Consider the following 14,305-nt stretch of genomic DNA (forward strand, 5'->3'; position numbering starts at 1 on the left):
CGTGTTGTGAGGGTGGTGTTCACCTTGCCGCTGGGTTGGCACTCTGCTCTCTACTCACCAGTGAGGGAGGGTGGACCATTTCTATAATGACATATAATTCTATAATGGTAAAGTAGGAGCACATACAAACATATACTCACCTATAATCACACATACACACACACACTGTCATACTCCAGATGACATGCACGCATGTACGTCCAAGGCTGAGGTCCTCCTGAGTGATGTGACTCTATTCTAGCATTTCCATGCTCCTGTGAGTATTACCAAGAACTCGTTAGCACTGCACAGAAGCAGGAAGATGCTGAAAAAAGCAACCATGTCAGTGTGGGGTGTGTATCCCAGCAACCGTGTCAGTGTGGGGTGTGTATCCCAGCAACCATGTCAATGTGGGGTGTGTATCACACATCGCAAAAGCCCAAAAGCACAACTGCCCTAACCTTTGCAATTACACAAGAGTTCATTCATTATTATGTGAATGGTAGCCAGCTTGGTTACAGTTTTAATTTTAACCCAGTGGTAATTTGATGAGATTAATTATTTCAGTGGATGCTGCTCCGAGCCCTAACACAGCGCTGACGGGAGGAGTTCTGGACCTTTTCCATGACAACGCTGCACTGCATCCTGGGTGCACCTGGGTCTGACGCCGTGTCCTGTGCCTTCAGGTCCGGAGAGAAGGGAGAAGCCATCCGTATCGAGAAGGTGCTCTTCACCGGCCGAGAGGGCAAGAGTTCCCAGGGATGTCCCATCGCTAAATGGGTGAGCCTGAAACGACCGAGCCGAGTTCGCTCGTAGCGATCCTCACGTCTGCCGCGTGCCGCTACTTAACTCTCTACTGTAGCAGTTATATGTGGAAACACTGTAGTAATTATTACTCTTGAGAAGCACACACACAAAATGTTTTTAACTTTTAACTGATTGCACGTTTGTTTCTTCAAGTCAAATGGGAGGTATTTTTGTTAGAATTTGAGTTGTGCTAAAGCTTGTTTGATGGATAAATAACCCTCCAGGCCTGAAGCCCTAGGGGTCAGGCAGGGGTCATCTGCTCCAGGGGTTGCACAGTTTCTGCTTTTCCCTTGTCCAGCATACCTGATGCAGCTTGCAAAGAACTCAGTATTGGTCCGACGAGCTGAATCAGGTGTGTGTGAGAAGAGAAAACCTGATACGCCCTGCATTACCTCACCGAGTCAGAAATGCCCTGCAAAAAAAAAGCAGGCCCCAACGCACTAACAGCCAGTGTGTAACCACAGAAGCACAACCACCCCTATTCCAGCCTCTTCCACACGGCATAAATGCCCATATCCTGCACGTCACCTCTACCTACACCTCTACCTACACCTCTACCTACACCTCTACCTACACCTCTACCAATGAATACACACACCTTCCCTCTCGGCCTGCTGATTTGGTCTCTGTTTGTTTTGTGCTCTATTTTGTGGGTGTCCTACAATCAGTCAGTCACTGTAATCAGGAACTGAGACTGTGGGTTGTTTCACATTTATGCCCACACCCTACGACTGCAGCCAGATGATAATTAGTAAAAGTGTGATTCAGCACACGTTAGCCGTAGTGTGTCTGTCTGTCTGGCACAGTGGGGAAGTTTTTATCATACTGCGATCATTAGGGTCCGGTGGCTCAGTTCCTCTGTCCTGACCTGTTACGTTTGAAACAGCACCCTCTAGCTGTAGACTCCGAATGTCTCCTGTGCTGCAGCGTTCTCAGTCTGCTCATGTATGTTTTAGACGGTTTTTAGTGGCATTACAGAGAGCACCAGTGGTGTGTCATTTTAGAAGATAGACAGACACACACATTTATTAACAAAATACTGAAAATACGAAGAACAACACTATGATCGCAAGGCCATCTCAACAAACACTTAAACACAGTAGATGCATGCAAACATGGGGACAAGCACAGACAACACTGATAGCTAAACAAGACCTTAAACACGCACGGTAACAAGGACAATAACAAAGGACAGGTGTACACATGACCAGTCAATACAGGAGGGGCGTAGCGACGTATATACACACACACTCACACTCACACACACACTCACACACACACACACACACACACACACACACACACTCGAGCAGGAGGTGGCTGTGCTGTGACAGTTCCTACAGAAGAAAATCTTTTTTCTAAGGAAGGGCAGAATATGAGGTTAGTAATAGAATAGTTGTTAAGATTCCCACTGAAGTACTAAGATGCTCTGTATATGAGCATGGCATCTGCATGGAAGAAAGCAGTGTGAGTGTGTGAGTGTGTGTGTGTGTGTGTGTGTGTGTGAGTGTGAGTGTGTGTGTGTGAGTGTGAGTGTGTGTGTGTGTGTGTGAGTGTGTGTGTGTGTGTGTGTGTGTGTGTGTGTGTGTGTGTGTGTGTGTGTGTGTGTGAGTGTGAGTGAGTGTGTGAGTGTGTGTGTGTGTGTGTGTGTGTGTGTGTGTGTGTGTGTGAGTGTGTGAGTGTGTGTGAGTGTGTGTGTGTGTGCGTGTGTAAGGGAGATGGCAGTGCTCCATTATCTGCAAGGCAACCTACTATCATTAGCTAACGACTGTAAAACAGCAGGGGTCTCTCACACACACACACACACACACACACACTCACTAATGGCGCTGCTCTCTCAGCTAATGGGTTTATTGGTGTGTGATCCTCATAGTACCAGTAGCTGCACTCCCCCCACAAACAATGTCAAGGCACTTGCCGTGTCATTTACCAGTTCAGTAAGAGTAAATAATCTACATCTTGTTTAAACATTGTTGAAAATTATGATGCACAACGCAAGACTGTAGCTAATGATTTTAATTAAATGTTGAAAAACTGTTGTACATACAGATAAAACTGGCATTGGAGTAGATGAGAAGAAAAGCCCAACCTACAATAATAGTTATTACTGTTTTAGCTGTGTAAGTTTGTCTGTGTGTGTGTGTGTTTGTCTGTGTGTGTGTTTGTGTCTGTGTGTGTGTGTGTGTGTGTTTGTGTCTGTGTGTGTGTGTTTGTGTGTGTGTGTGTGTGTGTGTGTGTGTGTGTGTGTGTACGTCTATGATTGCAGTCTTATACACTTGATGCGAGAGAGATTTGTTCAAGATGGGTAGGAGCTGAGACAGACTTTCTCATTCTTGCCCTCCACCCTCTGTGTCTCTTTGTCCTCCCGCTGCCCCCTGCAGGTGATCCGGCGTAGCAGTGAGAAAGAGAAGCTTTTATGTCTGGTGCGCCACCGGGCTGGTCACCACTGTGCCAACGCCGTCATCATCATCCTCATCTTGTGCTGGGAAGGCGTCCCGCGGGCTATCGGGGACAAACTGTACCGAGAGGTGTCCGAAACGCTCACCAAATACGGCATCCCGACCAGCCGCCGGTGTGGCCTGAATGATGAGTAAGTGAGAGGAGCGAGGAGGCCCTGCCCCTCGGCCCCTGTGGGCCACGCTGCTGATCTGCTCCTGGAACACAGGAATCTGCCTTCATACCCCTGAAACATTGGTTTCCTAAAATGTCTAATGTGAACAAACCTTTAGAGGTTGTTTTGGTGTTTTTTGGTGTGTTTTCTCTCCTCTGATTGGTGGAGTTTTATTTTTTAGTGTTCAGCTTTGTGTCTTCTCTGACTGGTAGCATTTCTGTGTTTATCTGCTTCCACGTGCCTGGTTTAGCCTACGTCAGCCCTGGACCTTAGCTCAAGGGTCCGCTCAGGTGTGCTGGAGCAGGTAACCATTAGAGCAGGGAATGGTTAATGTTGTGGCGGGAGTCGGCAGCGTTCCCAAACATGTCCCCCATCACAAACATTCAGGTGTTTCACATGGCCTGCCTCCACAACACAGACTGTTTTTCAGACTGTCTCTGTTTATTTCAGGTCTCCCTGTTTATTTATTTGTATATTTCTTTTCTTTCTTTATTTAAATGTTTACAGTCTGTCACAGTGGTGATAAACTTAGGGGTTAGTGTTGGTTGTACCTTAACACTCAGGGGTTAGTGTTGCTTGTATATTTAACACTTGGGGTTAATGTTGCTTGTATCTTAACTCTTGGGGTTAGTGTTGCTTGTATCTTAACTTTTGGGGGTTAGTGTTGCTTGTATCTTAACTCTTGGGGTTAGTGTTGCTTGTATCTTAACTTTTGGGGGTTAGTGTTGCTTGTATCTTAATTCTTGGGGTTAGTGTTGCTTGTATCTTAACTCTTGGGGTTAGTGTTGCTTGTATCTTAACTTTTGGGGGTTAGTGTTGCTTGTGTCTTTACCATTAAGGGCTAGTGTTGCAAAAATAAGTTTGAAGGTAATGGGTAGTTCACTGACTGAATTAAAATGCTGCTGTTCTATGAAAGTGGATATCAAAATGGCATTGTGTGTATTCCAACAGTGCTGTGTATCAGAATGGTGCGTGTGTGTGTGCTGACGTTGGTGTCACTGGTCCTCCACAGCCGGACGTGCGCGTGTCAGGGGAAGGACACAGAGCTGAGCGGTGCGTCCTTCTCTTTCGGGTGTTCCTGGAGCATGTACTTCAACGGGTGTAAATACGCTCGCAGCAAAATGCCCCGCAAGTTCCGTCTGCAGGGGGAACACCCCGAAGAGGTGAGTGGCTCGCCCAGGGACGAGCTTAGAGCCCTGACAGATGGATCACACGACAACACGCGAATAGGCAACGAGTCCGTGACGGACACTGTCAGTCGCTTGTAGTCAATAGCAACCATGAGCCATTAGTGTCAAACAATGAAATGAAATCAGGATCTCGTGTGCACGTTTGTTATGAATTTCTTGCTCGTTTAAGATATTTCCATTCCCAACTACTGAGACTGTAGTGTGGCTCGGCCAGTCAGGATCAGGCGTGTGAACGTTGAGCGTTGCGGTGTTGTCTTTCTGCAGGAGGAGCTTCTCAGGAGTAACTTCCAGGACTTGGCCACACGGGTGGCACCCGTCTATGAGAAGCTTGCCCCTCAGGCCTACAGCAACCAGGTAAGACCTCCGTGCACGTGCACACGAGAAGGAGTAGTCTGGCTGTCAGGTGCTCGGGTGACGGGGTGCGTCTCGCTCTTTTGTCTCCAGTGTGCACATGAGAAGGTGGCAACGGACTGCCGTCTGGGTCTGCAGGAAGGAAGGCCCTTTTCGGGCATCACCGCATGTATGGACTTCTGCGCCCATGCTCACAAAGACCAGCACAACCTCCACAATGGCTGCACCGTGGTACGTGGTGTGGCTGTGGGTGTCTGACTGGGTGTGTGTGAGTGTATCTGTATCTCTGCAGTGCTCCAGTACTGATGCTAATGCATTTACAATTGCCTTCATGTTTTCTCATTAAGTGGAATTTGTCTGATTGCTGTAGACCGTTGTAGTCCTATGCTCGGTCCGGTCTTCTCTTCCTCCGGTGTGCTCATTCCGATCTTCTCTTCCTCAGGTGTGCACCCTAACGAAAGAGGACAATCGGCAGGTGGGGGTGATTCCCGATGACGAGCAGCTTCACGTGCTTCCGCTATACAAGGTCTCCCTGACGGACGAGTTCGGCAGCGAGGAGAACCAACGTCTCAAGATGCAGAACGGTGCCATCCAGGTGCTGAGCAACTTCCGCCGAGAGGTCCGGAAGCTTCCAGAACCGGCCAAGTCCTGTCGGCAGCGCCGGCTGGAGGCCAAGAAGGCCGCGTCGGAGAAGAAGATCAAGAAGCAACAGGTGTCGGACACGCCAGAGAAAACGATCAAGAAGGAAGTTCATCACATCGTGTCAGCCCACCAACAGGAAGGCAATAAAGGTCAGAACCACCTCACACGCGGGACGATGATGGGGATCATCAAAATCAAACGTTATTTCTACAGCGTTTTTTACAACAGATGTTGTCACAAAGCAGCTTTACAAATGTAAGAGTCCAAGCCCCCAGTGAGCAAGACAAGGGCGACAGTGGTGAGGAAAAACTCCCTGGAGCACTGGAGAGGAACCGAGACTCAGAGGGGGGCCCCACCCTCCTCTGACCAACACCAGACACCACAATAATAACAATTCTAAGAGAAAAATAAATTAAAAATGAAAAACTCGGTAATGCTTAATCCAACTTTCTAGAGGTCCTAGTTTTATCCCGATGGCGTGCATGTCCGAGACCCGTCCCGCATGAGAACGGGAGGTGGAGGTGGAGCTAGAGCTTGCCATGGTCAAACCAAGGCTGTGCACGGGCAAATCTGGGAGGTTAAAGAGAAGAGAGGCGAGAGAATGCGTGTTGCAACGGCCACCGGAGCCATCACAGACTGTTTAATCGTGTACATGGATGTTGTATTTAAAGCCAGTGATCACTGTAGCCACGAACATCTCCAGAACATGTCAGGCCTGAGCAGGTCAGATGAAAACCTGCTGTTGCAGTTTACACAAATGTTTAGTGCACAGATATCACAACATTAAAGTTAGTTTATATATTCAAATGTAAATTTTTTTCAAGCTGTTGATACTGTTGAACAGTTGTGAATTTCGAGGGCAACGTCCAGGGCACGCAAAAAAATTTGAAATAGAAGAAATCCGGTAAAACTGTCTTAAATCGCTCAGGGCCTCATGCAGACGCCACTTAGACAAAAAGACTGATTCCTGAAAGATCCCGTTGACAGAATACAAGGAAACTCAGATTCAGCCACTTGCTGTAGCTTTTCTATTCATGTTCTCTTTCTGTCTGTTTTCAGCAATTCCAAAACAAGAGGTAAAGCCCACCATCAAAAAACAGCTGGTCGATCACTTTCAGGCCGTGAACGGAAGCCTGAACGGCTACGCGGCACTGGGGAACGGTAAGATGTGCCCTGATCCGTACGGTTTGAGCAGTGCCTGCCCCTCTTATCCTGGTCCCTATGCAAGAGGAGCTCTGCCTTCCAGCACTCAACCCGCACTCCACGTCAACGGCTTCCACCCTAACCTGCAAGGGATGCCCTACACCTACTACAACTACCCCTCCAGTGCACTTTTGCCCCCTGAGCTCTTGGGTTACGAGGGTCGCAATAGCGCGTGGTCCAAAGCTGCAGCTGTTGACCAGAAGCCCGACGTGCAGAATCTCCAGGCCCGCGTAGCGCAGACGTACCCCAACCGCTCGGATCAGCGGCAGCAGGTGGCAGACCTGGCCGGCCCGGGCTACCCGCGCCGGTCCGAGCTGTCCGCCTCCCCGGCGCCGCCCGACCGGATGCGCCGCGTCCCCCCTGTCGTCAAGCAGGAGCCCACGGAGGTGCCGCTGTTCGACAGCAGACCGGACGGCCAAGTACAGAGCTGCCCCACGACACCCAGCGCCTCCCCACAACCCGACGGCTGGCGCGGGCACAAGCCCAACGGCAGCCTGCCGTCCAAAGCCTGGGACGGGAATGTGAGAGCGGTCGTGGCTCATCCATCCTTCAGGCCAGACAAGCAGCGTCTGCAACAGCAGCTCCACCCTACCCAAGCACAGCACTCCTCATACCCCCACCCTCAACGACAGTGGAGCCCCTACCCTGCTACGTCGTCCCCGGCACTGTCTCCATCTCCGTCCCCTCACCCGGCCACCCCGCACCACTGGGACGGCCCTGCCCCGAGCCCGCAGTCCGAGGCTTGGGGTCCTGTCGGGGCCTCGAGCTACGGTCCCACAGGGCTCAGGCAGGGCACTCCCGTCGGCGCGTTCCCGGACAAGTTGCTGTCCCAGGCGGTCGAGAGCCGTGGTTCCACCCCGCTGGGGCTCCAGGAGAAAGCCTGTAAGTTCGGCGGCGCCTCCGCGGCGGGGAGCACTCCGTCTCCGGCTCCGGAAGGCCGCCTGTTCCCGGACGCGCTCCAGAAGACGGACGGGCAGGCGTGCTGGGACAGCGAGGTGGAGAGCCACAGTGAGCGCGAGGCCGAGGAGGCCGAGGAGGAGGTGTGGTCGGACAGCGAGCACAACTTCCTGGACCCCAACATCGGGGGCGTGGCCGTGGCCCCCGCGCACGGCTCTATCCTCATCGAGTGCGCCAAGCGGGAGCTCCACGCCACCACGCCGCTGAAGAAGCCGGACCGGAGCCACCCCACCCGCATATCCCTGGTCTTCTACCAGCACAAGAACCTGAATCAGCCCTGCCACGGTCTGGCGCTCTGGGAGGCCAAGATGAAGATGCTCGCCGAGCGGGCGAAGCAGCGGCAGCAGGAGGCGGCACTCCTCGGACTCTCACAGGAAGACATAAAGGCCTACGGAAAGAAGCGCAAGTGGGCGGACGGAGCGGCCAGCCCGTCGTCGGGGGCGACCAAGGACCGGCGAGACGGAGTGGTGACACGGTTGGCCCCCACACAGCACACCACCACTATGGTCACTGTGTCACCGTACGCCTTCACTCAGCTCACGGGGCCCTACAGTCGCTTTATGTAAGCTCTTGCGGACTGTGCCCCTGGGGGCTGGGAGTGTAATTACAGGGTTAAAGAAACAACAACAAAACACCCCAACAAGATGGAACATTAAAAAAAAAACAAAAAAAACAAAATGAAACAAAAAAACAAAACAAAACCAGAAACTCAGAATGTCACAGCAACTTTAACCCTGAATCTCTCCCAGCTCCGTGTCCCCTCTCAGACCACCAGGAGGACAGGGGGGCACTTTCTTTTTTTTTTTTTCATTTTCTGTTTTATATTTTTATTTAGGTTTTTTTTACCTCAAGTTTTGGTGGCGGTTTGGGTGAACCCCAAACGGACAGGCTGCCTCTGGTGCTGTTCTCTCCAACGTGGGAGGGATTTCTATAGTTTACCCTCCCTAAGTGAATTTAATGATTCTAATTATTATTGCTATTATTATCAATATTACGATTGCTATTGTTACTGTTGACGTTATTACAGGTATTGTTATTATATTATGAAGATGACTATTTTTTATTTTATTTGTATTGTTTTTCATCAATGTCCTTATTAATAATATGATTGTTCTGAGGGTTTTTCTTTTGTATTTTCCCCTCTTTTGATGACGAGGCACCGCTGCGTCTCTGTCATCCCGCTTGTCTGACGTCTGTGTTGCCCTTTCACCCTCTAACCTCTCAGCAGTTGTCACCTTCCCATCTAAGCGAGCCACACAGGTGTCTTCAGTCCACGCAGACGCCGAGGACAGGCTGGCGTTCGGAAGAGGGCTAGCTCCGTGCTGTCATCACACATCACGTGAAGCAAAACAACACGAGGGAAGTCCAGGCTCCCATACGGGCCTTTCTGTAGACTCTCCGTCTCGTGAATATTCCCGTAGTCCTTTCCTGGTTCCTCCAATGGTGCTTTCTTCTGTCTTGGCTGTCTGCGATTTTTTTATTTTTTTTTGTAATTTTTGCCCTCACCATCATGCTGGCAGATGCTGGCCCAAGGTGCTCTTCATCAGAAAACACAAGTCTGGAAGTGAGATGGCCCCGATAAGGCGGGATAGCCTCACTCAGAGCGTCCCTTCTGACATCCACTCGGTGCTCGCTGATTCTGTCAGCATGCGGTGTCCACTTCTACTCACAAGACAGCAGTGAGACACTTCTCCGAGGTGCTATTACAGTTCGGTCCACCTTGACGACGCCCTAGCAACAGCTGAGCACTAGGGCAAAGCCTGCACCCCACAGCAGGGTCCCGTTAGGTCCTGTCTGAACCCAGCGGAGGGTCTAGGACCCTCCGCGTGTGAGCCAGGACTTCGGCCGAAACGGCTCTGGCGTCGGCCGGGCTCAGACGTTTATCGTCTGACGTTGAACAGAGAGCGAAAGAAAGAGAGAGGGTGATGCAGGTGGTTGGTGCTTCTTGCGGACCTTCCATGACTCTGAGGTGCCTCCATAGCTCTGCTTTGACTCCCATATACACCTGGAGTTCAAGGTGCTTATTAGCAGTCTAGGGCTTCGGTGATGTGAACTGCCGAGGCATGCGACTGCGTGCAAGATTGTGTGGGCGTGTGTGTGTGTGTGTGTGTGTGCGCGCGTGTGTGTGTGTGGGTGGGTGGGTGTGTGTGCGTGCACCATCACAGGCAGAGCTGAGTGGTTTACCAGGGGCTTACCCAGGGCAAACCCACTGCTTGGTGCTCTAGTGGTCTGGTGTGTGGGAGCGTGGTGCTGAGGTCATGGAGCTCTAGGCTTTGCCTCATGTTGAGACACTGATACCAGTCCCAACATGCTACGAAACACGGTCGCTATACAGCGTAGGTCTTTCGCCTACATCCACATACTTAACTAGTTTTTTTATTCTTATTATTTATTATGTGATGATGATGATGATGATGATGATGAAGATTATTATTGTGATTGCTGTCTTTTTTTTTTGTTTTATTGTTTCATTTTAGACAAATTGTAAATACAGAAGAAAAGATTTTATAAAAGCACTTTTAATCTTGATTTTAAATGAGGAAAAAAGAATATTGACAACTTGAATCCTATTTGCTTTTTTTAATGGAATTTTATCGGGAGAGATAGAAATGTAAATAGTTAAATATTTAGGTAAGATTATTTAACTGGTGAGGAGGAAATCGTAAATGATTCCTTTAATATTTAGGCTACAGTTGTCAGTATGTCAACCCTCAACATAAACGCCACACTGGGGTTCGTACGCGTCAGCCGACTCATAGGAAGAAGCATCTAGAATCAGTTGTTGCTTCCACTAAAACGGGTTCGGAGTGAAACTGGTCCTGGATCAGTTCTCTTTCTTTGAGACTTACAGCTCCAGGTGTGTGTTCTCTGTACTCGGTATACTGCTGTTCTTTCTTTTATCTTTATTTTTATTGTGTTTTAAACAAGTACTGTACGTAGACCGATACCTCTGAACAACGGCCGATTTCAGCTTCCTCCCCATCAAACCAACCAGGCAGAACTGAGAGCGAAACGCAGGGCCCGCGTGGCAAGAACATGCAAGGTGCTCACGTGACACCCTGGGTCACATGACTACATTACATTACAGCACACCCTGGGTCACATGACATGCGAGTGTGTAAGGTTTGAGCTAGCCACTGAACAGATTTTTCATTTTTTTTTGTTTTGTTTTTTTGTGCTGTTAACTTAAACCCGTTTCCTTGCTGAGGTGAAGGGTGTACGTGTTTCGCGCTGTCGCAGATTTTGAATGTGACTTGGGTTTTGGTTTTACACCTTAGTAAGATGATCTCAACTGTCTTTTACTCTTCAAGGTGTGAAACGTTTTTCATCTTTTCAGGATCATGTTTTGTTGAAGCCGCTCTAGCGAATATTTGACGGCAGTGAAACTTTCAACCATGGTGCTACCTGCAGAGTTCACTGTAGAAATGACATGCATAGCAAAAGAACAGTTGCTATGTAGTTTTTGAGAACTTTAATATGATATATGAACCATTGTCTCAAGTTTTAAGCATATAGGAAACATGTATGGTGCTGATCGTTTTTTTGAGTTTCCTTAGTCACGTCGAATGACGATTATCATGATTTGAAACAAAGCACTCCAATTTGTCTGTAGTTATTTTATTTAAAACCCTCACCCAAAAAACAAAATGGTACTTGAAACAGATATATAGAATCAATGATATTATACAGGTAGTAAAAATTAAACTCATATGCTATGGAGATGTATAGACTGTTAATAGATGTTCTGGTGCTCAGTGACAAACCCAGAAATGCGCTTTGATCTCGAACTTTTGATTATATCCATGCATTCCTTATGCATCTCTCTCTCTCTCTCTCTCTCTCTCTCTCTCTCTCTCTCTCTCTCACAAACACACACACACACACACACACATTTTTTGCCCCCTCTGTCAGCACTAGTATGAAAATATCGATCATGCCCAATTTTACATATAAAAAAGACCAAAAAAATGTAGAGAAACAACACAGAGTGAGGAACTGGCAGCTACATTCCTGTATGAGTTGAAGATTCTTCTTGGTTCTCCTTTTTTCATGTCAAGTATGCAGTATGTAAAAACAAAGTGTTTTCTTTTGTTCGATCTCTCTCCTAGTATCTGTTTGGTGTATTATGTGAATACATAGTGTATGTGGGCAAAGACCCACAATACTGTTTTATGTTCTGCAAAAATAATAATAATAAAAAAATTAAAATCATGATTAAAAATAGTGTGAAAAATCTTTATTGGTAGAATTTTCTTTCAGTTTTGTTCGATCTTATTCTATCAGACACAACAAAGTTGCAAAAAGATATTTAAGCTTTTTTAATTTAGTTTGTTACTTTATTCCCTTTGCTGTTGAAGTAAAAAAGACCTCAAGACCCTAAATTAATAGCAATGAGACATTTCATAAAATAATAGTAGTCAGTCACTTCAGTGACCAAGTGATCAACTAATCCAAATTCTCTTAGATTTTGCTTTGATGATGGCGCTGTCATTACAGGTGTCAGATGTACAGTATATTATCCTCAAAGCCTTTCCTAGTACAAACACCTGTGGCAGTGTAGCCTGGATACCAAGGGATCTATTTGGTAGAAATCTTTTGTAATTTTCCGTAATATAGTAAGAAAAGCTGAACTAAGCGATGATAGTTGATGAAAAGAGCAAAAGCTCTGAAACTGTCTCCAAGTGCAGTGGTCAAAGCCCTCAGACACTACAGTGAATCTGGCTGTCCTGAACTCACCTCAGTAAAAGAAGACAACCTGTGACTTCTCTTGCAGAGGACAAACGTACCAGCCAGTAGTGCAAAACATGGCCAGTTTCCAGTAGCACAGGTCACCAGCACCACAGGTTATGGCTGAAATAAATGCATCGGTGAGCTGTAGACACAAACATATCCTCTTAATCCAGCCACTAAGAGCAAATCAGGTCTTTATGGCAAAACTGCTGCAAAAGAAACCTCTTCTGATAGATAGCAGAAAGAAGACGAGACAAAAATAAGGCCAGTGGACAGTAAGACAATGGACATCTGCTCTTTTGCCAGACAAGACAGAGAAGGTGTAGAGATGATGGTATCCTGTGATGCCTACCGTGAGGTGTAGTGGGGTGGGCTTTGCTGGTGATACAGCCGGACATTTATATATGGCACCAAGCGTTTTGTACTGGTGTGGCATTCCATCTGGCAGACACCTAAATAGACACAACATTTGTTTACCAACAAGACGAGCTTGAGCAAACCTTGAGACTGTAAGAATGATCTCGCATGCAAAGGAGACGCATTGCTGTAACAGAGGGTCACCACAGTCACCTGATCTGATCCCAGGGGAGTGTGATTGGAATGAACTGATATTTATCATCTTTGCTCAGTGCCATATTGAGTTTATGCAATAAATAAATATTAAGATTTCTACCAAATAGATCACTTCTTTGCCACAGTGTAAATGATTATCACAAAATTAGGATACTGAGTTTAAAAAACACCCTTTTTTCAATGAAAACTTTATTTTTGGAAATGCATTTTGCCTGGGCATACATCTGGCTATATGTATATTTGAAGACAAATAGATTTTAATTCAGTCTCGGAGTGTAAACCTACATATCTAATAATACCTAAACTTGACTTAACGTTGAGGACAGTTAGCGTTTGTTTTTTTGCTTCTCCATCAAGGATCTGCTGCCGCCCGTTGGTTATGGATGGTACTACATCTACTGAAACTGAAAGAGTGTTATACAGCAAACACTAATCACGTGTAAGAACAGAACAGTAAAACAAGCGTAACAGCTCAGTGATATGGCACAATAGAGTTTTGGAGGATTTAATAGAATTTTAGATAACAGGTACAAATGAATTGCCGATAAGAACTGACCTCTGACCTTAGTGAATCTTGGTGAATAAAAAAGGTACAGTGGCTGCACCCAACCCAATATTTGTGTGAAATTCCAAATACATTTGAGAAATTACTTTTTTTACATTAGGCAAGTCAAACGTAATTTATAGCATGTTTCTAGACATCTACGTATGCTAAATATGCTGTAAAGAGCGACAGACTACAGTTTTGTTTTTGCCCAGAGTTCGATATTGAGTTCTGTTGTTTTATCATACACATCGTACGGTCCTACCAAAGTTTACTGCACGTACATTTTTAGACGAATAAATAATCACTACTATAGACTTTGCAATGTTATTTTGACTTTCTTTACAAATCCATCAACGTGATAATGGTTTTTAATTTGGGGTGTTCCAGAAGCTTCGTTTGGTGGCCAAAAGCGTCCGTGTTACTTGGTGAGTATTCTATCAATCATTCTTCATGCACATTTGCTAAACTAGGACATTAAAACAATTTAGGAAAAATTTACAGACATCACCCGCTCCAGTCGTGGAGTGTGCACGTGCATAGGTCGCGCTCATCTCGGCTGCACCTGAATCACTATTGTTTCAATGATTATTCAATGATCCTCTTCTCTCTACTGATTCTGGTGACCTGCGTATTCTCCTCCTTCTAGATTTAAGTGCCACATTTGACACAATTAACCATAACATACTCATCGCCTGCCTCTCAACCATTGGCATT

General features: G+C 46.9%; 1 protein-coding gene across 4 annotated transcripts in view; it reads left to right on the forward strand.

The window, feature by feature from the left end:
- The window catches only part of tet3 (tet methylcytosine dioxygenase 3), a 34,630-nt gene extending 22,674 nt beyond the window's left edge, over nucleotides 1-11,956 (forward strand). For all 4 annotated transcript variants that reach the window (XM_027025991.2, XM_035530372.1, XM_035530371.1 and 1 more), the window contains 7 exons: nucleotides 666-759; nucleotides 3,168-3,376; nucleotides 4,410-4,560; nucleotides 4,852-4,941; nucleotides 5,032-5,169; nucleotides 5,381-5,729; nucleotides 6,640-11,956. In XM_027025991.2, coding sequence (XP_026881792.2) covers nucleotides 666-759; nucleotides 3,168-3,376; nucleotides 4,410-4,560; nucleotides 4,852-4,941; nucleotides 5,032-5,169; nucleotides 5,381-5,729; nucleotides 6,640-8,306 — 2,698 coding nt within the window. In that variant the 3' untranslated portion in view covers nucleotides 8,307-11,956. The remainder of the gene's footprint in view (nucleotides 1-665; nucleotides 760-3,167; nucleotides 3,377-4,409; nucleotides 4,561-4,851; nucleotides 4,942-5,031; nucleotides 5,170-5,380; nucleotides 5,730-6,639) is intronic.
- The last annotated feature ends 2,349 nt before the right edge of the window (nucleotides 11,957-14,305 follow it).

This window comes from Electrophorus electricus, chromosome 9, assembly GCF_013358815.1.
Source record: "Electrophorus electricus isolate fEleEle1 chromosome 9, fEleEle1.pri, whole genome shotgun sequence".
Classification (NCBI taxonomy): domain Eukaryota; kingdom Metazoa; phylum Chordata; class Actinopteri; order Gymnotiformes; family Gymnotidae; genus Electrophorus; species Electrophorus electricus.